General features: G+C 40.8%; 1 protein-coding gene across 14 annotated transcripts in view; it reads left to right on the top strand.

Annotated features, from left to right (window-relative positions):
• The window catches only part of ST7 (suppression of tumorigenicity 7), a 253,061-nt gene that overhangs the window by 189,929 nt on the left and 38,784 nt on the right, over positions 1-24,348 (top strand). For all 14 annotated transcript variants that reach the window (XR_016021958.1, XM_074315679.2, XM_074315681.2 and 11 more), the window contains one exon: positions 4,525-4,639. Coding sequence is in view for 13 of the 14 variants with exons in the window: in XM_074315679.2 (XP_074171780.1) it covers positions 4,525-4,639 (115 nt within the window). In the remaining variant the exon portion in view is untranslated. The remainder of the gene's footprint in view (positions 1-4,524; positions 4,640-24,348) is intronic.

Genomic DNA, 24,348 nt, shown 5'->3' with positions numbered 1-24,348 from the left:
TAAATGAAGGGAAAAGGTATTCCAGGTGGTGAGAACAGTTTGAGCAAAAACACAGTGGCTAGTAACTGGAGAAAGAATAGTGGGAGTGGCATGTAATCCAGTCTGACAATGCTTGAGTTTTAATCCTGTAGAAGATGAGAGGCAAGCAGGGCCTGGCGCTGAGCTGAGGGCGGGCCTGGGAGTTGAGCTTGGGAGCTAGGCCATTCCCTGGAGTTGCAGCGTTGGAAACATCCCGAGTCTCTTCTTGAGCATCCCTGTTGGGTGACTCGCCTCTCTCCGAATAGTTCCAGTGGTGGTGGGCTCTCTAGACTATCGGCTCCATTGCAGAGAGGTCTAAGTGTCAGAAAATTCTTCCTTACATCGAGTCAGAGCTTATGGGGTCTAGCCGTGCCTTTCCAAGGTGTAGACATGGAAGGAAGGTCACTGGAAGGTCAGAGGAACGTGTTCAGGGACGTGGAACCTGAGGGCCTGAGGGAGGCCTGTGGCAGCACACGTATGTGTATATGAACCCCAAAGAAGAGAACTGTACAAAACATCCCATTCACGAAATCTGTGCTGAGCACCTGTGATGGGACCATCGGGGGGCCAGCACCTAGTGGTAAGAAGGAATTCCAGCTCTCACACTCTTCTCAGGCTCCTGGGACGATGGAGCAATAGACCCGATGACAGGACTCTGGGAGCCGCAGCAGGAATAGCTAACTTGGCAGACGGATAGGAGGTGAGGGCTCCTGGAACCCGAGCTGCTGGCCAGATAGCGCCCGGGGGTGGGGGGTGGAGCTAGGACCTCGCGTACATGGGGCCTACTTAGGGGCCTACTTGGGGACCTGGAGCCTATCGGTCGGTGGTGCGAGTGTGGTGTTTACGCAGTGAAGTGGCTACAAACAGGCGGGTGCAGAGACTGGGACAGTCACTGGGGCTGCGTTTGCCGTGCGAAGGACTGTATGTCCTGAAGTCTACAAGAAGCCAATATTCTTACAGTTTCTCCTCACTGATTCAGATGTAATGTACATATAGTCCTTTAAAACCTATTAGAAACAGGGAAAATAGGGAGGAAGAAATAAAACTCACTTTTCGTCTCACCAGAAATAACCACTGTTAAAACATTTAGTTCATTTTTTACCTACTATGTTTCTATGCATAGATACAGAAGAAAAGTATGATCTTATTGTAAAATATAGTTTGCATCCTCTTTCTAATGTAACTTTGTACGTTAGCATTTCCCAGATCATGCCACTAAAAATTATTTGAGACTTTAACTACTAATGACTACATATAATAAATAGCCCTAAAGATGACTGTATCTTATATTTAAATGCCTCATAATGGGTTAAATTTTAAGTCACTTGCATTTTTCACTATTATAAATAATGTGATAAGCAGCCTTGTTTGTAAGTTTGTATTCACATCTGCCTATTTTCTTGGGATAAGTGCAGCCGTGTCAGTGTTTGCCTTCTAAGCAGGGACATGATGGACTCAAGGATATATTTGAACAGCCATGACGATAGCAGCTGTGCAGGGAGGATTGGAGACAGGTGATCCAGAGGCAAGCAGAGGGAAGATGCTATTAGAGTGACTTAGGCCAAGTGTGAGGGTATAAGCTAACGTATCGGCAGCAGGAAGGAGAAGAGAAGTGATGGAACGACACTACCGTCACATTTGCTTGGTTATCGTCTCTGCATTGCTGCTTTCGGTGAGCCTGAGGGAAGCTATCGGCATTTTGTCCATCGTAGTTCAGAAGTTTAGAGAGTCTAAGGTGGCTGTAGTGGGGAGGGCGGAGAGGGTGACCGAGGTTAATGATTCTCTTCTCCGAGATAGGAAATACCGAGAGGGGAGAACAGGTCTGAAGGGTTGGCTTGAGGGGAGGAATGGATGAGCCCAGTATTAGCTGTATCAGGTAAAACTGTCCGGGAGATAGTTTACAAATTGATCTAATACAACAGCGGAGGAGAGGGCTCAGGGCAGGGTGTGAGGATGGGGGAGCCATCCCCACCGAGATGGTGGTATTGAGACCCTGGACGCAAAAGTAGGCCCAGAAATGGGGGTGTTTGTGAGAAGAGTACTTGGACATACTGGGGAGACTCCTTACTTCTAAAGTAGCCGACAAGTTGGAAACCAGAGAAAGAGCTAGGAGATAAGTAATAAGAAACCCAGAAGAGATAGGTGTCAGGGAAGCCAAGAGAGACAGGGTTTGAAAGGACAAGTCACCAAACTGTCAAGAAGAGGACTGGAGGGCATCCACGGGAGCGATTTCAATCACCTGCAAATGCGGACGAGCAGAGTCAGAGGACGTGTGGGGCTGGGGCCAGGTTGTTGCCCTGTGGTGAGCAGTCAGGAGAGCGAGGGAGCACATGCATGTTCCTGGCTTTTGTCTACAGAAGCCTGTTGTGCAGGTAGAGAGGACAAGGTCATGGCCGCCGTGAGACAGATCAGCGGAAGCCTCACTTTCTCTTCTTGTTCATATCAGACAAGGGAAGCTAGATTTCTAAATTGTCATGTGACTTCGATCACCTCTCCTACATTTGCTGTTTGCCATGTTAAAAGCCTTTTATTCATGATGAGTTTTTTGGACACAATACACTCTGTCCAAGCTTCCGATGAAAGTGCTTCTGCCCCAACTCCTAGCATCTTACTTCAAGTTCCGTTTCAACAAGCCGAGACCCCCATGTTTGCTCACACAAGACTCCCGCTCAGTTGTTAGGCTCCAGCACACTAATGTTTGGAATTGTAGTTTTAAAATTACATAATATGACTTGTGTCCTTGAAGTTTGACCTTTACCTGAAAGATTGGTCAAAAATGGTAAATGTTTCAATGTTGCAGTTTAGAGAATGGCTTTATTGTGTTGCCAAATGCTGAATGCAGAGAGCTTTAATTCTAACAAGCTCTAATTAGAAAGAGAAAAAAGAAAAAAATCAAAGGATGATGTCAACCAGAATCAAAGTGAACCAGAACAAGAAATAACTTTTATTGGTTACAGAACATCAGCAATGTGTGGTATGACTTATTCACTTCCCTTCCCAGCAATGAAAACACTACAGGCTGTCTCTGGGGGTTCAGTCTTACTGAAAACATAATCGTTTTGATAGGTGCTTTTCGTAGGTAATGTGATGCTTTGGGGCTGCAGAAATTTATTTTTAGAGATATGCTAAATGATTCTTGGCTTTAGAAAACAAAACAATATGGCAACTGTTTCTAATGTAAGAAGTGGGTAGTCTATGCAGTGTGCCCACTGGTTTCTTGCTGAATGGTGACTTAGCCCATTTCTGAGTATTATTTCTCTCAGCATAATTGCTTTAAAGATGTTGATGTTGAAAAGAGATACCATTTTGTTAGAAGTTATTACGTTATAATAGAAAACAGTTGCGCATGTAGGTGATTTAATAGAAGATATATACATGTACTATATATATGTACACACACACACACACACACACACACACACACACAATTTTGCTTTAATAAAGGACCTGGTTATCTTTCTCTTAAGATGACAGTTACCTTTCTCTAAGACAAGATTTTACTCTGCAATCTCGCTCCTTTCTTCTTTCCATTTGCGTTCCTGTGACGTTCAGTATTATATCTTTTAATTCCCTTTGGCCCTCTCTTCCTCCCCATCCTGTCTAGAATGTTTAGGCCATTCCTTTAATCATTCTTTCACCATTCTTGTCAAATCTCTTGCTCCTAGACTTTTCGTTGAATCTAATTCAATCTGCCCAGGCTCAGCCTAATCATTCAACATCTTTGCTACCGTCCCTGGGCTGCTGTCAGTTAAACTTGACAATCATGCCAGTTGCAGCCTCCGTAAATTCGTGGTCTCCAATCGTTAGGTCCTCAGACGGCCTTAGTAAGCCTGGCTGTTTCCCTGAGCAGTTCTCCCCTTTGGGGTTCTTTTACACTTTCTCCCCCATCTTCAAACCTCCTCCTGGCCACCTGCCCCTTTAGTTCCAGAAAATGATCTTCAGTCCTGTTTTATTGAGGGCACTGGGCAGACTGCTGGACAGCCCCTGCTTCACTGCCCCTTCTCGTCACTGGCTGCACATTTTCTCAGTCTACGCCACCATCGTCATCATCCTGCGTTTTCTCCTTCACTCTGTCTGCAGGCTGCTTGTTCGCCCTTCTATTCTCTGGCTTCCATCCAGGCTGATCCTGGAGAAGTTTACCTGTTGACACCTGAGAGACTTTTCACTGTTCGCTTTCTTTGGCCCTGCGGTGTTCTAACATTACTGAGCTCTACCTGTAAGCATCTTCCTCAGTTTTTATGAAACCCCCTCTCTTTTGGGTTTTCTCCCACCTTAGGTTCTCACAAATTCAAAGTAGCCATTTTCCCAAAAGAACAGGAAAATATGTAAGCATTTACTACTTCACAAAATAATAATTGGTGTGATTGTTTACAATTCAGTATTAACTAAACTTCTAAAAATTGTTATACTTTTATGTGACATAAATGGATTACAATTCAGCATGTTACTTGTACTTTTGAAAGTGAAAACTATGTGCTAACCACTGCCTGGTCCCTCCCTCCCTAGCTGATGAAGGAGTTCCCCTTGCTGAGCATGTTCAACATCCACGAGAACCTTCTGGAAGCCCTCCTGGAGCTGCAGGCCTACGCGGATGTCCAGGCCGTGCTGGCGAAGTATGACGGTGAGTCCGCACTGGTGTCTCCCTGAGCACCGCTCACTTTTGATGGACGTACTTCAGTGATTAGATTGGAAGGATCATTCCGAACAGCACAGCATTTTGGCAACTGTCCTCTTAGAGAGTTTTCACCTATAGTTTTGATGGCATTTTATAGAATCGTAGAATTTCATGGTTAGTGGGCCCAGAATGTCGAGTGGCTGCTGTCGCCCTCCCGCCCTGCCCTGCCAGCCAGGTCCCTGCCACCGTCCCTGTCCACACAATCGGTACGTGTTCCGCTTGGCTCCCTCCGTGGTCAGGGACCTCGGACCCTCCGCAGGCAGCACGCACTCTGTGGGGGCGGCACTGACAGCTCAGCTCCTGCTGTTAGTCCACAGGGACGCTGGTCACGTTGGTCCTTTGGAGCAATTCCGAGCAGCCAGTAGCCCTGTTGTGACAACTCGGTAAACATCTGAAGATACAATCCTGTGTGTCCCCTTCATCCCGGGGCTTCTCCTCCTTCGGGGAATACCCTCACTTCTTCACATGATGTCCCTTTGCCATTCTGGTGACCCGCTCGTGAGCTTATTCCATTTTACCTGCTCTTATTATTGGTTTATACCAATAATAATAACAATAATAATAATATAATGATAAACAACTGACACATCTTCAATATTTGAAAACTCTTCTGTTTATGTTGCCATTCTCTATGAATCATTATTTGATTAATTGTACAAAAATTGTCACATAATTACATGCCATGATGTAGCTGCAGTAGTGTCTGCAGAATTTCATACTATTCTGCCTTATTTCATTAACTCTTCCCCCATATAAATATATTTGCTTATAAAATGGATGTTAGGGAGTACTTATACGATCACTTTGTACTTTATGAAATATTCTTTCTTTAGTGCATTTAAGGAATTATTCAGGTCAAAATTTCCAGGAATTCATCAAACATACAGAGCGAAGTGTAGTATTTAAGTCTTATGTTTGACACACAATTCTTCGTAAGGAATCTCTGAAGTAGGTTGCAGTTGTTACCCCCTACAGTTGGGGAAACTGAGGCATTGTGAGACTGTTTTTGTTGTTTTATTGTTAATTCTTGCTCAGATTTGTGGAAACGAAAAGCCCTCAGCCAGTCAGGGTATCTCTTGGCCTGTGCAAACGCTAGCACCCTGTGTAACAGGATACATGCTACTTAGCATGGAACTGATTTTAGAAAAGGAGAAAGGCATTTGTGGTGTATTTTATAGTAAACAAAAGAAAAACTGTTTGGCCTTTCTATCAGCTCACTTTCATTCTCTGTTTCTGTGCTGGAATTGCACTGTTCGGCTGACTGGGAGTCTAAGCCATGAGACTACCTCATAGACAAAATGCTCTCATGTTGATGGTCTTTGGTACCAAAGGAACCCAGTCTTGTATAGTTGGGTTCTAGGACCATGCACTTTTCCAAATGCCACCCTGTAGCCATCGGTGCCATAACAAGCTTCCAGTGTCTCATCGCCAGTGCCGGCTTGTACTCAACCGGATACATCAGGGCTTAAGAGAAAAAGATTTCACCAATAGAGCCTTTGGGATTGCGTATCTCTTAAGGCTCCTTTCATGAATATCTCAGTTCATTACAGAAATCATCAGCTTTGTATTATGACAGATTGTAAAATAAAGAAATGAACTCATTTGGAGACTTCTGTCATCTCTCTCTGCCCCATTGCACGGCCTCTGTTCCCCAACAGCTGAAAGCTGATTTATTAGATTCCGATAACATATGTTCCCATTATTTGTTACAATAGCCGTCCCACCCTCCACTAGAACTTGGCTCACACGGTGCACAATTCCTTTGTTGCAAATGGACAAACTCGCCACACCAGGGCTCTTGTGTTGGGTTTTGTTTATGTTGTGTACCTGGCAACAGACATGATGTTCTTATTCATTATTCATGGAAAAAAAGTCTCATTAGTGGCAGGACACATACTGTTGCTGAAATGCCTTGTTAGGGGTTTTGAGTTCAGCAGTTGTCAATAGACTGCAGATGACCTAACCCCGACTAAATTCTGGAGGGTGTTTTTGTGTGGACTTGGCTCAGGCCTGTGTCACTTACAGTAGAAACATGATGAAGTGGCTGCTGAAGTTACTGTTCTTGAGGAGTGAGCTGCAACCACACAAGCCTATTAAGACATGTGTCTTGCCCCTCACCCCATACCGTAAAATGGGCTATTTCAAGTTCATTCCTGCTGCTTTCCTGGAGACCCAGAGGACCTCTGCCGAGTTGTTGTCTCATTTTCTCTCCTGTGTGAGGAAGTGGGTGCTTAGAGGGTTTGGGGTGCAGACAGCAATTCGGGGTGCCCTGCTCTTCACCCTGGTTCAGATGTCATCATTCTACTGCATGAGATGCGGGAGGCAGAGCTCTGAATCCCAGCCTCCCATCCCTCTCCATACAGCCACACCCAGAGCAGCAGGATTGTACGTTATCTTTGCAAATTGGAATGCTCTGGTTGGGTAGTTGTTTCCTGGATGGCTTCTGGGTACAGCAATCCTTCTTTATTAGGTTAGTTAGGTGACTGAATTTTTTAAGTAGTATGTTGGGAAGTGACACGATGGGATTATTGCTGCTTTTCTGACCTTTGCAGAAAGGATTTAGAAATGTGGCAGGGCACGGCGTAGTGGGTGGGGAGAGCAGTGTGTTCTGAGGAAAGGAGGGCGGCAACGTGCATTCATTCCCTTTGCCTCATGCTTCTTCTTCTTCACCGTGCGTGCGTCTGTGAGTGTGCGTGTGTCTGTGAGTGTGTGTGTGTGTGTTTGTGTGTTTTGGCTTGGAGTTTTGAAAGTGACGTCCACAAACTCCTTTTGTAGTGAAGCCTTTTGGAAGTCCTGAATCTCGAGCAGGATGACCAGTTAATTGGTCACACTTCCTGGTCCTCTGCAAGCTAATGATGATTTTGCCCTTGAGACAACTTCTTATGTTGTTACAGCCATTAGTCTGCAATGCAGTCTTGCCATCCTCAGGAGTTTTCATACTCTTTCATTTTCAATGTGTTAAACAACATTTTGGGTGGGTAGTTTTTATCCAGGTGGTTGGTCCTGGTTTTGGAGTGTCCTTCGCACGATGACTAAAATGACACTAGCATTTATTCGGTCTTACGTGTCAGGGTCAGACGTGACTCTGAGCTGGGCATGTGTGAGCTGATTTCTTCTCACCACAAGCGTATCAGGTAGATCCTATTATCAGCCCCACTTTGAGCTGTGCCCACTGGTGCAGAGAAAAGTAACTTGTTCAAAGGAAGAGCCTCAGATGTCAAAGTTAGCCATGAAGATGTTATGAGAGAACAGAGATAAGCCGAGAACATTTCTTGTTTCAATAAGACGTGAACTTTATGAGGAAAGGAAAGCCAAAAGAAAAACTGAGGTGGTCTGACTCCTGGCCATGGCCTTAACCATTATACTTCCACTGTCTCTTCTTTTGGCAGTATTTTTTTAATTGTGTTTATTAATGTCGTTCTTGTTGTTGTAAGTATTAGGTACGACTTAATGAGAAACTATCATGTGCCAAGTGCATTGTAACCCTTGCCGTAACCCTGCAAGGAGGCAGTTACTCCATTTTAGCAGATGCAGAAACTGAGGCTTGTGAGTTTAAGTAACTTTCAAGACTACATTCCTTGCAAACTGCAGAACTGGGATTCAAGTCAGGTTATCTAGCTCTGAAGCCCATGTGTTTTTCATAAGCGTAAGCCTTACTAAAGTGACTTGCTCTGCCTCTCACTCCTCTTACAAAGGCATGCACTAGGCAGGCCAGAGCTGTGTGCAGAATTTCAGTAATGCCAAATTGTTTTAAGATTTCTTTGTAATCATTCCTTAAGAACGAGGTATATCTACATTTGCTTATCTTTCTGAAACTGTTTTCAAAATGTGGCTTTCCATCTTCAATCAACTTGGGCCTGATTTCTTTAGTCACAAAGGGGATTTGATGTATGGTGTTCATTTAATTTACGGATTATCATCTTTCCCCCCCCCAGTCATATATATACTACAAAAACAGAAATGTTTTTTACATCATTAAGTCATCAGAACCTTCTTTAGGAGCCATTACGGAAGTTGTTACAAGCTTTGGATTGCCTCTCAAAGAAGTTTAGGTGTCTAGGTTGAAAACTTAAGTCTCAAAGATTAGGGTGGGAATGTGGAGAAGAATTCATGCGTTTCTTATTCATTATCATTTGCGCATTTGATTTTAGAAGAACCCCAGGGAACAAGTGCGCTGTGCTTGGCAGTGCTGCAGGGCGCCTGTGGGAGCACGTGGCTGCCTCCTGATGGAGCTCCCCAGGCAGCCAGAGGCGGGCACTCCCGGGGGAGAACAGTGCCAGCCCCAGGCAGCCTGCTCAGCTCAAGCCCCAGCTCTGCCTTTCACTAGCTCAGTGAATTCAGCAAATTTTGTAACCTTCTAAGCCTCGGTTTCTCTCTCCGGAAATGGCTTGGAGGCTTAGAAAGGCTGAGGAACGTGCCCCAGAGCACACAGCTGGGAATCTGGTGTGAGGGTTAAAGTAGTTCATCCATGTTAAGTGTTTAGAAGAGAGTGGGGCACACAGTAGAGTTCAGTAACTATCAGCCATTATAAGGAGCCAAGGTCACCACCCCTGAACGTCACCGTCTCAGTCCATTTTGTTCAAATGGAAAATCATATATAAAATGATAGTCTTGTGCCCCCAAAAGACAGTGTTACAGCCGTTATTAAAATTAATTTTGGATCTAATAAGACAGATATATAGATATTTGCTAAGAAATGTTTAGTTTTATCTACATGTAATTCTTAAACTTGGAAAGCTAACAGAAAAATGCCAGGGATTTTCAGTCCTGATCAAAAGATAAATGGTTTCAGCCTTGGGACACTTTGCACCAGTGGGACTACAAATCCAAGCTCTTTTGAATGTTTACTCCTGTAGGTCATTCAGTGATGGCCCAATAAATTGGGGGGCAGACACCTCCCTGTGAGGGACAGCTGGTCTTTTTTATAGTCACGAATGTTATATAAATGCAACAACTATATCAAGACCATTTTTACTGATGCTATCCTAAATTAGTGTCATTATCTGCCATCTGGTAATGTGCAGAGGGCATACTCTAAGAACAGGACATGTTTCTAATATTGGAGGAAATGTTTTCATCTCAGTAGATTGAAAACATTTTAAAAGTTCTAAAGATAGTATTAATGAATCACTCTATGTGGAGACTGTTCTGAGAACAAGTTTTTTGTTGATATTGTTTTGCAGAGTCATCATGTACGGTAGTTATAAGTAAAAATCTCACAAACCTTATTCATTGTCCGAGCCCTTGTAACTAGCACGTGATGCTCAGCTATTATCACAGTCCCTTTGAAATGGTCACTGGATGTCCTGTATGTTGGTTAGGCTGTTTTCATGTTTGAGGAACAGGCAAGAATCAGAGGGATTTGAGACGCCAGGGGGACCAAGTAGTAAAATCTTTACTCAGGCTGTCCAGACCAACAAAACAGTGCTTTTCAGTCCAGTATATGGATGCTTGTAGATGCCACAGGCACACGCAGCTTCTGAGACATATCCACCACCAAATTAGGCTGCACTCCAGAAAGAAGGTTTGAGATGCAGTCAGTCCCTGTGTCAGACTGTAAGCCTTGTCCGGCCCCCTTGCCTGGGCTGGCTTTTTTGGAAAAGATCGAGGATACCAGGCAGATGTTAGAGAGAATTCTTGTGTGAAAGATACACGAATGAATCACATTGCTGCTTCAGAGAGGAAAATGATTATCAGCATTGATGCATGGCTTACAGCTTCAGGCCTGCAGGCACAAGTCACCTAGAAACCAGGGCACCCTGTCCAGCTTTGCACTGGGTACCCTGCAAGCTCGGAATCGAAGAGGTTGGACTATCACGAGGAGTCGGCCTTTGGGATTACACAGTGATTGAGTGTCATAGTGCACATGCCATGAACAGGATTCTGGAGCGGACGTTATTTCAGTAGAGACTCTCTGCACGAGAAGCTTCGTCTATCTCTGATGCCAGAAGACATTTTATGAAGGCATCCATCTGTGATTCACATAGTTGGCACATGCACAAACCCTCTAAATTTATGTTGTCTTCAGTAATCCTTATTGCCCAGTTATCATAATTTACCAAGGTAACGTCCCTCTGCAGCCAGCCATGACCATAACTTAAACTGCTGTTCGGCTCCAGGGCACCAGCCACAGAAGGGCCCTCTGACACAGGCCTTCTGGGGTAATCCAATCCCAAAGTTGCACATAACATCTCGTGTTTGACTTTGTAGCATAGATGCATTTTTCTGGGTGTAGTTAAATTCACGTTGCTTGCTCCCCCCGGCCCCCCCCAATTACTAAGGTCATGTCTTATTTCCCGATTGAAGCACTGGACTACTAGGTGCTGCACCTTTCTGAGGTTCTGGTAGATCAATCCTTTTTATTTCTTCAGTGAAGTTTTCCCCTTTCGTTAAAAGAGGACTTTGGATTGGCTTTTTGAAGATGGGACAAAAAGACCTCACACTGTTTGGAACCAAAAACATTCTACATTTCCATTGTTTTCTTTGTATCATATCATGGAGTAAACTGAGAAATTTTATTGAAGACAGCCACCTGGGGACAGCACCACATTAGAGGACAGTAGTGATGCATCATAGTCCACAAACAGGTGGGAAGGAGAAGTGGGCCGCATTTTTGTTTGTCATTTTTGTCTGTTTGGTTGGTCAGTTCATGGTAGGTCAGTTTGTGGCTCCAGAGGAATCTGTTGGAAATACAGACTTCAAGTGTATCGATTTGTTGCCTGACCAAGATACTTGATACTCCATAATCTTAAATGATTACAGAGAGTACTTAGGTTAATTTTTCAAATTAATTCATCAAGGACCTATGAAACCCTTATGTTGAAGATACTAACATTTAGGTGCTTCCAGATTCAGAGGTGAATATGATCTGTTCTGTGTCACCAAGAAGCTTTCAGTTCAGTGAAGAAAGATGTTAAAAAAAACAAACAAACACGAAAAATGCCAACCCATGAACCCATGCACAGTGAACCTGCTGGAAATGTGCTGTGGGGAATGCAGAAAAAGAAAGTTTTGAGAGCAAGCCCTATGTCGGTTGCTTCTCTAACACTCCCGTTCTAGGGTAGCCATTCAGACATGAAAGGGAGCCGAGACTCTAGACGTACTACTCCTCTCCTGCGAGGGGCTTCGGGACTTAACTATCTGCCGCTGCTACCTCTCACACACCGTTTTAGATTTATAGATATGAAAGTGACCCTCAGTTGACCGATCTCATGCATAGGAACAGTAATGATTCTTTTAAAATTACATCTCGATTGTTATTATTGTAGATGAACAAAAGGAAACTAGGTCAAAAGATTATCACTGAAAAATTATTCCATCCTAAGTTTTTTACTCCGTGGGATTTCAGACACATCAAATCAACAGTTTGACTCATAATCACATAAAATTCTTCCAAGATCATTATATTGAATTTCAAGTTTGCTCTTATAAGCCATTTATGACTTTTGAAAAGTTAAGAGTCATTTTCCCTGAGGAGACCTTTGCTTTCAGCAGCTTCATTCCCATAAAGGGTCTTTGGGATCCAGAAGATAATGTAGTTTGCCTTCCTAGTTTCTGGCCAAACGTTTTTCTACTTTTCTTCAACCTTGTTTCAGCTTTCACTTTTGCTTTCTTCCTCCCCTACTTTTTCATTCTACAGCTATTTCAAATAGACATCTAGTATAATTTCGTGCATTCTGCTGGAATGCCATAAGCAAAGATAAACGCAGTACACATGTTGAGAAGTAAGAGGTTATTGACTCCCTCCTGAAACACCCATCAGCACTGAGCACGCTTGGCTCCCAGAAGCTAAATTAGATATAGGTGTTCGCATATCGAAGGAAGCTGGTATCAAGTAATGTGAGATGTTAGTACGTTAATTTAAGATTTCATTCAGCAAACACCAATCACCAACTATGTTTCAGCCATTGTTCTGTATTCTGGGTACAGCTTTTACTCCTAAAGCACACCAGGTAAGTAGGAGAGGGAAATAAGAGATCAGACAAGTGCTGTAAGGATGAAGACTGATAATTTAACCCAAGACGGAAGGGACAGTTCACCTGGGGCAGTGAAGGGAGCCTGCCCCTTGGAGGTGGGATCTGAGCTGAGCCAGCAATGAAGCTGCTAGAGGCGAAGAGCATATTGAAAGGCTTGGGGCAGGACTAGCATGGCTTGTGTGGAGAACTGCACGTACCCCCCAGAGCAGAGGGATGGAGGGCTGTAGCTGGGTGAGTTAGGAGGGATGAGACCTCAGAGAGTTTGGGGTCTAGCTCGGATTTTATCCTGAAGCCCATGGAGAGACCTGGAGGCCATTTCAGCAGAGAAAGGGCTTCAATCTGACCGCAAAGTGAAGAGACCAGCACAATGGGTTCCCCTTTGCTCTTTTTTGACTTGAGGTGGTTGAGAGATGAACACACGATGTGAAACGCTCAGACGGGAAGGAGTGGAGTGCCACTGAACGGGACTGGTAACGTGATTGGAGACACTGTGAAGAAGCAGAATTCTGTTCTTTAGGGAGACATTGGCTAGGTTTTGCAAACTGTGAGCAGAAAAGAGTTACTACAGTTTGATTTTTCTTCTTTAAACAATAAATGGAATGCCCAGTGCAGGAACTTTTTTATTTCCTGGGTGATTAGAACTTCCTATTTTAAACCATACCACTTAATCTCATTTGCTGTCTGGTGACCTCTTACCTACAGCAAATGAAGGCCCCTGTAGACCCAGCATGACCCTTAGATATACTGTCTTTGGGGCCATGTGACTAAGACACGTGAAGGATGCGTGTCAACCATGGAAACCTGCCTACTTCTGCTGAGTCATAACAGTGACACATCGTAGTGGAACGTGGGGAACAGGTGGCATGTCCACCTAGTCTTTCAAGGTTGTGAATTTGGAGACAGTGGAGTATATGATGTGAATGGCTGTGTGTAGGTCTACAAGTCTCCTCTGCTAAAAGCAAAGCATCTGGTAAATTCTTGCCTTAGTGACACTTCAGTTACTACTAATGTAGACAAAGCCTGAGAGTAATTAATACCCTGGATTTAATTCTTACCAAAAAGGAGGAATCTTAAGAGAAGGAGACCATGTTCTCTTATAGCTCATAATAGTAAAAGAAGGGAACATTAGTCATAGACATATTCTCTGAATCAGAAAACAAACAAATAACAAAAAATCAAAGCCATACTCTTTTATTTTTAATTCAGAGAAAAGATAAATGTAAACCCATACATGGAGATTCAATAAATAGCTTACTTTGTGATGACATTATTTGGAATAGGAGATACAGAGATTTATTTTTTTTTAAATGGAAGTTGGTTCAAGAAGGATGGGAGATTCTAAAAGATGAGATTATAGTTGTTCTGAATGGAAAAAAAAGTAAAGGAAATCATTTGATTAAATCATTTAATCTTTTGCTTCAAGTAGATGAAAAGATCAGAAAGACGTAGAGCTAAATAAGTACATACAAATGAGGTAGAAATCTCCAAGCAGGTGTTCGGGTGGCTAAAGTCAAGAGGAAGCGAAAGTCTCAAGACTTCAATTGTGAAGCTATTTTCCAAGCAAAATGATGACGAGAGTGTAAGTATAAAAGAATGACTACAAGGAAAATAAAAGCAAGTACCACATAGGCAGTATGAGATGGTGACAAGGACATGACATTGCAAGACCAGTTCTCTCACTAATTAGTTAAGCAGTTCTTAAGTACAAAATTTAGCTTCTCTGGGCCTATGTTTCTTCATCTATAAAAATAAAAGATTTTTGAGGGATGACCTTCCCAGTTGTGTGCTCTTGTCCAATACTTTGATCTATCTTTTAGCACTGCTATTTGGAGAAAAAATAATGTGTTAATAAGTTGATAAAAATATGCAGCCATTTATTCCTATTTTCTATTTTCCCTCAATGCTTTTGATTCGTTTTAAAAAGAATTTAAGCTAATAAATTAATCCCAGCAAAATTCTAGAAATGACTATGTGGTTTATGAACAGTTAGGAAAGAAAGAGAAGTGATTGAAGCTCCAACTAGATTTACTAAGGAACTTGTTCTAAATAAAAACAGATGAGATAGTAGGTGTGAAAATATTTGTAGTCTGTGCAACAGTATTTAAATGTTTCTTATTAATTAATTAATTTTTTTACAATGAAAAACTTTTTAGTAAATTTACCAAATTGTGCAAACATCCAGTTCATCAACTAGTAAAAAGCCTCGTGCCCAATTACAGTTAATCCCCATTCCCACCCTCAGCCCCAAGCAACTGCTAATCTACTTTCTGTCTCTCTACACTTGCCTTTTCTGAACATTTCATGTAAATGGAAGAATCTTACAATATGTGACCTTTTGTGTCTGGCTTCTTTCTGGAGCATAATGTTTTTGAGGCTCATCCATGATGCAGCATGAGTCAGTACTTCGTTCTTTTTTTAAAAAAAATTTATTTAATTTATTGGGGTGACATTGTTTAGTAAAATTATATAGGTTTTAAGTATATAATTCTGTAACACATCATCTGTGTGTTGCATTGTGTGTCCACCACCCAGAATCAGTTCTTCTTCCATCACCACATATTTGACCCCCTTTACCCTCTTCTGCCTCCTCCTTACCCCTTTATCCACTGGTAACCACTAAACTGTTGTCTGTGTCTATGAATTTTGTTTGTTTGTCTTGTCCGTTGCTTTCAGTTTTGTGTCTCACATATGAGTAAAATCATAGTTCTTGATTTTTTTCTGCCTGACTTATTTCCCTTAGCATGATAATCTCAAGATCCATCCATGTTGTCACAAATGGCAGTATTTCATCTTTTCTTATGGCCAGTTTTTCTTCATATTTCTGAATGATAGGAATGCCTTAGAAGTACAGCTGACCCTAGGTTTGAACTGCACGGGTCCACTTATATGCAGATGCTTTTCGATAGCTATGCAGTTAACCCCAGATGGGTTTCACATCTGCAGCTTTAACCAATCACAGACCAGAAACAGTATTTTTGATCCCGCAGATGCAGGCCGACTGCATGCATTGTTCTATGTTATTTCATATAAGGGACTCGGGCATCTGTGGTTTTGGGTATCTGCAGAGGTCCTGCGACCAATCCTCCACGGATGCTAAGGGACAACTGTAGTTAAGTATTTGGGGAGTCAGAGTTATTCCTGGATTTTCAACTGCATGGGGGGGTGGGGTCGGCATCCCTAATCCTCCCATTGTTCAAGGGTCAACTGTATTTATATTTTTATTTAAATAAAACATTTGGTAACATTTGCAATGCTTTTAATACTATCTTTTTAGGTAACGTGAAACAAGGTGGTCATAATACCTATTATACTATTAATGAATGGTATTATTTAATGGTATAAATACTATAATACCTATTATAATCAGTAAATGGCTGCACAGATATCATTGCAGACCATTGCAAATTTAAGGTGGTCCCTAGCATACCATTCCCAGATTCTCTTCTTAGTATTGCCGTGGTGGTCCATGCTTTTAAAAATCAGACTTTGCAGACAACACAGCACAGTTAAAAATCACGTGCTTTGGGCAGGGCTCATAATTTGTTCCAAATATGTGCTATTGACATATTTTATGCCTCACTTTTGCCACCTGTAGAACAGGAGGAATAGTAGGTCCTATCTCACAGGGTTGCTGTGAGGATTAAAGAGGATAATGTGAGGAAGTGATTAACACCAGGGCTGCCTGGCACTTAATGAGCCCTTGATAAACATTAGCTGTAATTCTGATGATGAGAATGATCATATAGGGAGGAAGGTTATACGCTAATGAAGCGTGTGGAGCAGAGCTGTGTGTGGTGGCTTGAGTCAGAATGACGACTGATAGTCTGGAAGGATACGGTTAAGATTTAGTGGTTTTAAGATTTAAAATTTAATGGAGTCAATTGGGAAATCCTGCTTATAGGTTCAAAAATTTCGATGACTTAAGTAAAAGAGAAAAGACCTGGCTTGGGCTGAAATCAATTAGGATAGGATCGGGAGGTGGTTGTGTTGCCCACACGATCATTAGAACCAACGAGGAGTTCCAGCTGCCCAACACCAGGGCCATCCTAGTGGGGACTCAGGCAAGTGGCTGTAGCTGTTCAGACTGCTCATGTCCCTTGAGCTCTGTACTGGTCAGATTTCAGGGACTGAGAGGATTATTTCCACTTCAAATCTCATATTTTGAAATCACCATGGCTCTGGAACAAAAGTGAGAAGTTTTTAAGAATATATCAGTTGAGGCACTAGAAGTATTTATTCTGGAAAATATTAGGTTTAGTGGAGGTATTTTAACCATCTTAATATTTGAAAGGCTGACTTGAGAAATAACCAGATTCTATTTTGTTATGGAAGGCAAAACCAGTAAGTAATTTTTAGACAATGATCCATAGCAAGACTGCAGGGGACCCAAATGATAAAAGGCAAGTAAAATGTAATGGAGGTTAGAAGTGAGAAAAGACAGCTTCAGGGGGCATAGGGTTGTAGGTTTGCTTGTTTTGAAATAATTTTTATTGAGGTATAAATTACATGTAGTAACATGCACAGATCTTTCATGTAGAGCAGGATGACTTTTCACTTTGTATGACCCCACCTCCCCCCCATGTGACCACCACCCGGGGTCACAGAACTTTCCATTATCTCAGAAGGTTGCCTCATACCCCCTCTGGCCAATAACTGCCCTCCAACCCAGAAGGAACCATTTTTCTGACCTCTGTGATCATATATTAGTTTTGCAAACTTTATATAACCATTTTGGAGCACTATTTACCAGTTTAAACATACCTCTACCTTCTGACTCAGCCATTTGCAGTTACATACCAGGAGGTGCCAGAAAAATGTATACAAGTGGACACTTTGGTCATCGTTGCTCAAACAGTAGTTTGCCGTAATCAGAAGTGTCTGGACGCTGTAGCACCTCTTGTAATTGCAGAAGTCAAATGTGACTTGTATTCATCTTTCATTATCGGTATATATTGAGTATCACAATTTTAATACATTTTTCCTTTCTTAAAATGTGTGTATATTTTTTTTGGCACCCTCTGTATATCTAAGAAAAATGAGAGTTTTGTTTTTTTTTTTTTTTTTTTTTTAGAAAAAGCTTACACAAGAATGGTCACAACGGCTTTATGCATAATAGCCCCAAACTTGAAAATAGTCCAAATAGCCATTAGCAAGACAATAAACATATTGTGGTCTAGCCACACAATGAAATACTACTCAGCAATAAAAAAATTGAAGTACAGATACACACTACAACATGGAAGGAACTGAAAAACATCATCCTGAGTGAAAGAAGCCAGACACAAAGGAGTACACACTGGCTGATTCCAACTGTATGAAGGTCAAGATTGTAGATTTTAATGAAAGACTTTCACAACAGTTAGATTTTGCGTGCCTCAGACACTTGGAGAAAGTTCTTCCCTTATCAGAAAAGGACCTGTATGAAACACAAGATGGCAAGGAAGTGGAAGGAAAAATGAACTAATGCCGGTAGTTAGCTTTGTCAAAGTGAAAAATATTTATTTAGCATTCCTTGTTTCTGCAGTGAGTACTGGAATTATGTGATATCTTGTTCTTTTCTTTCCTCCTTAGACTCTAATTCTTAAGAGGACTTTCTGGTAATAATAATAGCTACATGCCACTTACAAAAAAACGGAAAGGCACTGCCCAAAATTCGTTCATACAAAATCATTTTAGAATGATTTTGAGGGCTCTTCCTCTGAATAAAAGTTCTGAAAAAATTACAAGCAGTACAGCTGATTTGTTGTTATTTCCTGCTCAAAACTTTTGTTACTACCATTTTAATCACTATTAGCGACTCTATTCCCCTTGTCATTTTGTACGTTTCTCTAGTGGTAATAGCATAAAATCATAGTAGACAGACAAAACTGCAAAGCTAGAGAACAGATTCATAGTCACCAGGGGACAGATATGGGTGAAGAGAGTACAAATAAAGGGGGTAGCACGAGAGAGTTCCTTTGGAACAGTTGTGCATTTTGATGAGGGTGGTGGTGTTTACATGAATCTAGCCATGGGATAAAATTGTATAGAGCTACACATGCACATACACACACACACGCATACATGAATGCATGTAAACTGAACAAGGTCTGTAATTGATTTAATAGTACCGTACCAATGTCAGTTTCTTCGGTTTTGCTATTATACTACAGTTATGTATGATGTGACCATTAGGAGAAGCGGAGGGAAGCATTCACAGAACTCTTGAGCACCATTTTCACAACTTCCGGTGAGCCTCTAATTATTTCAAAATAAGAACTTTCAAAATTATAATAGGCAACAACAACCAAGTCAAGTCTCAACTGTTTTTTTTTTTTTAAGCTCATAATAATTAGCTTTCTCCTAAAGGTAATGTGAATGGTTTTTCTTATAAGTGAGCCTAAACATGCAGTTCTTGCCTCTGATTTAGATGTTAGGTGGTTATTACATGAAAATATGTTCAATGAGTGCACATTGCAAAAGGAACACGCCAATTTTCATAAAGGTGTGTAAGGACAACCAATAGATCTGCAGGCTGACAGCACTTCGTGTGAGTTGTACCTTTGTACGAGGTGCGATAAAAAAATACGGTGAATGTTTAAATTTTTAAAAATTTATTATAGTAAAGGACACATTGCCATTAATCCCCTTCAAAATACTCTCCCTCACTTCAAACACACTTGTCGCATTGTTCTTGCCACTTTCTGAAGCAGTTCTGGAAGTCTTCTTTCATGAGTGTCTTTACTTCATCATGACAACACTCCGTGTCACACATCGCTTCTGGTACGACAATTTCTGTCAAATGAAAACATTACAGTGTGTCCTCATCCACTTTATTCACCAGATCTGGCACAATGTGACTTCTGGCTCGTCCCCAAAGTCAAAATGACCATGAAAGATAAATGTTTTGAATCGATTCAGGACATCGAGGCGGCCATGACAGCACAACTAAAGACACTCATGAAAGAGGACTTCCAGAACCATTTCAGAAAGTGGCAAGAACTTTATGGGATAAGTGTGTTCGAGGTGAGGGAGAGTATTTAGAAGGGGATAAATGGCAATGTGTCTTTTACTGTAATATTTATTTTATTTAAACATTCACCTTATTTTGTGATCACACCTCGTATGTCTGTGTTGTCAAAGTCTGACTCCAATAATGCATTTGCCCATGAACTTGCTTCAGACAATTTGTAGAACTGATTTCTTCCATTTAGCATCATTGTTATGTTTTAAAAATTCATTTATTGCATGTATATTACAGGAAGCTTTGGAAATACAGATAAACAGTAGGAAAAAAAATTGCCTATAATCCCACCACTCAGAAATAAACACTGTTGATATTTGGTATATACAATTCCAGTCTTTTTATCTCTGTTCATATAAATGCTTTTAAGAAATATATTTGAGATCACAATTTTTGTATACTTATTTTACTTATTGATATATGTACAAAAATGCAACATTTCCCCAGGTCATTCAATGCTTTTTTACCATATGAGTTAAGAACCACCTAGAACGGCACCCCTGGATGTACAACACCTTAACCTACCTCCTGTTCGTGGACATTTAGGCTGTCCCCAGTTTTCCACCATTGGAAACAATGTCACAGTCAACATCCTTAAGGCTAAATCTTCATGCACAGTTATTAATATTTCCCTTAAGATAGAGTCTCAGAAGGGAATTGTTGGGTGGGCGAAGCATTCCAGCTTTTTATTTGTATGGCTAAAAATAAGCATCATTTTAAAAACTACATTGTAAACAAAAACTGTAGCGGGCCAGCCGCCACGAGTCGAACGGTTCCTGACAAGGGGAGTGGGAATGAAAAAAGGCACTCACACTTTGATGATGGCGATCGCGGACCCCAGTGTTCCTGGAGACCCTGAGTTTATTCTGTCCCCAGAATTTATACCTTCTGTGGACGTGCAGTTTAGCAAGTACAAAAATGCATTACCTAGTTAACAGTGAATCTTTAACTTTAACACAGGAGACACAAAATTTACTGAAACTCCCAAATGTAATTATCTTATCAATAGCCCTGATAGGCATCAGCCTTCTGTTCTGGGAACTGGCCACTCCCACCACATTCCTGAGCAGCATGCAAGCATTTTCCAGATGCAGGCAGAGACAATTGCTTCAGGGGGAGGAAATAGGTTAAGTATAAACCGAGCCATTCTGTTAAGGCTTTAAAGTTAACTGCAACCATGGCTCCCCACAAAAAACCTTATTTGAACAAGGTGCTTTACCTGAAGGGGAATTCAGTTTCTTCAGAGTACTTCATTCCTCCTTGGAGACAAGTTGCCATTACCAAATAGACATACTGCTTTGACAAAATTAAAAGAAAAACATTGAAAATACAGCTGACCCTTCAATAACACAGGTTTGAACTGTGCTAGTTAACTTGTATGCAGATTCTTGTCAATACATACATACATACATACATACATACATACATACATACATACTGTAAGTGTATTCTCTCTCATGATTTTCTTAACATCGTCTTTCCTCTCGCTTGCTTTAAGAATACAGTATATAACACATGTCACATACAAAGTATGTGTTACTCGACTGTTTATGTTATCAGTAAGTCTTCTGGTTAACAGTAGCCTATTAATAGTTCAATTTTGGGGGAGTCAAAGTTATACATGGATTTTCGACTGCATGGGGAATTGGCACCCCACCCCCTATACCTACATCTACATAAACTATATTTAACTATATCTAAATAAACAAGTTTTGCAAGAATGTTTTGCAATTTTTAATTTTTGTTAAACAGTGAGAGCAAAAAACTTACTAGAGTAAAAAGATAACACGTTGTGTGAGCATGCCACTAGTGGGGAATGGGGTATTTTCATTTCCTCCCTTCCTCATTTTATGTCAATTAAAATATATTATTTGATTTTTAAGCATTATGATTGTCACCATTTTTACATACAACAGAGAGTAGGTGTAAAAATTTGTTTAAATGGGGGAAACATACTATAAAGTCATAATGTTGCAGAATTCTGTTGCATTTTTCTAGTTGTGAATGTGCTGTCTATGGGTGAGAGGGAGCCTGGTTCTGGATTGAAGATCACCTTTCATTAGGCATCTCAGGAATTCTGCTGGAACACCTCAATTGTGTCTCTTTCTGCATTTCCAACTGGGTGAATATGTCTTTTTGCTTGATTAGGTAACCATCAAAACACAATCTGATCTTTCTCATTGAGAAGCTAAATCCTTAACAGGGTTTCTTTAGTTTGTCAAGGGAGGTGCCATCTTATGCTGCCACCTTCAAATAATTATGACCGTTGTTTGCAACCTTATCTCCTTCCAAGGGGTTTTCATTGGTCCCCACTTCATAAATAGGTGCTAGGTTGACACAGAAGGAACACAGATCACACCTAGAAGGTTAGAAATAAGACTTGGGAAATTTTTAAAGAAAAGTCTAAACTTTGAAGTAGAATGTGTATTACCTGCAATTTTTAAAAAGTATCTTTCAATAACAATCAATGAATGGACCCTAGCAAAGAAGATATTTGATTCCTGGATTGATTTCCCACACTGGGAAATGGTTAAATATTTAGATGTTGGAAAAGCAACGAGACAAATCCATGAGAGTCCAACATTTTTTTATCTTCTTTATGATAAACACACCATTTTATACTATACATATGGTGGTAAAATTTTGTTTGAACATAATATATAAGATCAGGGTTACAAAGACCCCTTTCCCTTTTAATTCTGTGCTGGTATTCTCTATGATTATTTGTATTTTATCAATGTCTTTGAAGTTTCCCTTAAAGAGAAATTCCTCATGCTGGAATTGATGGTAAATACTTGTTATTGGATGAGGTATTGCCTTTCTTTTATGAAATTGTTTTCCTCTGCTGCTGTCTATGGGTTACTTATGGGACTTTCTTTTTTATTCCTACTGTAATGTAATTCTTTCTACAATGAAAACAGCTCTGCAAAGAAATTTACAGGGCATTCCAGCTGTTAAGAGTTCCTCTAACCTAGAGTGAATTTTGCAGCACTAGGAATGGTATATTTTTACCTGGCCTGAATTAGGAAGGTATTTCTATGTCATAATATAAATTTGATTGCGTATTAAAGAAATACCATACTGGTAAGAAATAGAATCATAATTTAAAACGTTATTTCACAGCAGCAAGAGAAAGTAGTTAATTACCTACAAGGAAACTCCCATAAGACTGTCAGTTGATTTCTCAACAGAAACATTGCAGCCAGAGGGATGGCACGAAATAGGCACAGTGAGAAAAACGAGGACCTACAACCAAGATTACTCTACCCAGCAAGGCTATTATTTAGAATCAAAGGACAGATAAAGAGCTTCCGAGATAAAAAAAAGCTAAAGGAGTTCATCACCACCAAAACAGCATTATAGGAATGTTAAAGGGACTTCTTTAAGAAGAAGAAGAAAAAAAAAGATAAAAAAATACAAATGACAAAATGTTATAAACTGCCTATCTATTATTAATTACTTTCAATGTAAATGCATCAAATTCAACAATCAAAAGACATAGGGTAGCTGAATGAATAATAAAACAAGACCCATACATATGCTGCCTACAAGAGACTCACTTGAGATCGAAAGACTTCTATAGACTGAAAGTAAAGGAATGGAAAAAATACTTCATGAAAATGGAAATGAAAAAAAACAACACCTCAGGTGGCAATACCTATATCAGACAAAATAGACTTTAAAACAAGGGCTATTACAAGAGACAAAGAAGGACCTAGTAATCCCACTTCAGAGTATTTATTTGAAGAAACAAAACTAGAAACACTACTTCAAAGGGACATGTGCATCCATATGTTCATTGCAGCATTGTTTACAATGGCCAAGAAATAGAGGCAACCTGGGTGTCCATCAATGGATGAATCCATGAAGAAGAGGTGGTACATATGAGGTCTGACAATTAGGTCCGCTGATTTGTTGCAATGATGTTGCTAACCGTTTTTGATATCAGAGGTGTTATTCATTATGAATTTGTACCAATTGGACAAACAATTAACCAAGTTTACTATTTGGAAATGCTGAAAAGGCTGCGTGAAAATGTTAGACGACCTGAACTTTTCGCCAACAATTCATGGCTCTTGCATCAGGACAATGCACCAGCTCACACGGCACTGTCTGTGAGGGAGTTTTTAGACAGTAAACAGAAACCTGTATTGGAACACCCTCCCTACTCACCTAATCTTGCCCCCAGTGACTTCTTTCTTTACCCAAAGATAAAGGAAATATTGAAAGGAAGATATTTTGATGACATTCAGGACATCAAGGGTAATACGACGACAGCTCTGATGGCCATTCCAGAAAAAGAGTTCCAAAATTGCTTTGAAGGGTGGACTGGCTGCTGGCGTCAGTGCATAGCTTCCCAAGGGGAGTACTTCGAAGGTGACCGTAGTGATATTCAGCAATGAAGTGTGTAGCACTTTTTTTAGGATAAGTATGCGAACTTCATTGTGCAACCTGATATATACAATGGAATATTACTCAACCATAAAAAAGAATGAAATCTTGCCATCTTGCAACAACATGGATGGACCGAGATGGTATTATGCTAAGTGAAATAAGTCAGACAGAAAAAGACAAATACCATATGATTTCACTTATATGTGGAATGTAAAGAATACAATAAATGAACAAAGAAAACAGAAACAAATTCATAGATACAGACAACATTTTAATGGTTG

Source organism: Rhinolophus sinicus, chromosome 8 (assembly GCF_057876585.1).
Source record: "Rhinolophus sinicus isolate RSI-liver-muscle chromosome 8, RSI-T2T, whole genome shotgun sequence".
Taxonomy (NCBI): domain Eukaryota; kingdom Metazoa; phylum Chordata; class Mammalia; order Chiroptera; family Rhinolophidae; genus Rhinolophus; species Rhinolophus sinicus.
This window is presented reverse-complemented; position numbering and strand designations above follow the sequence as displayed.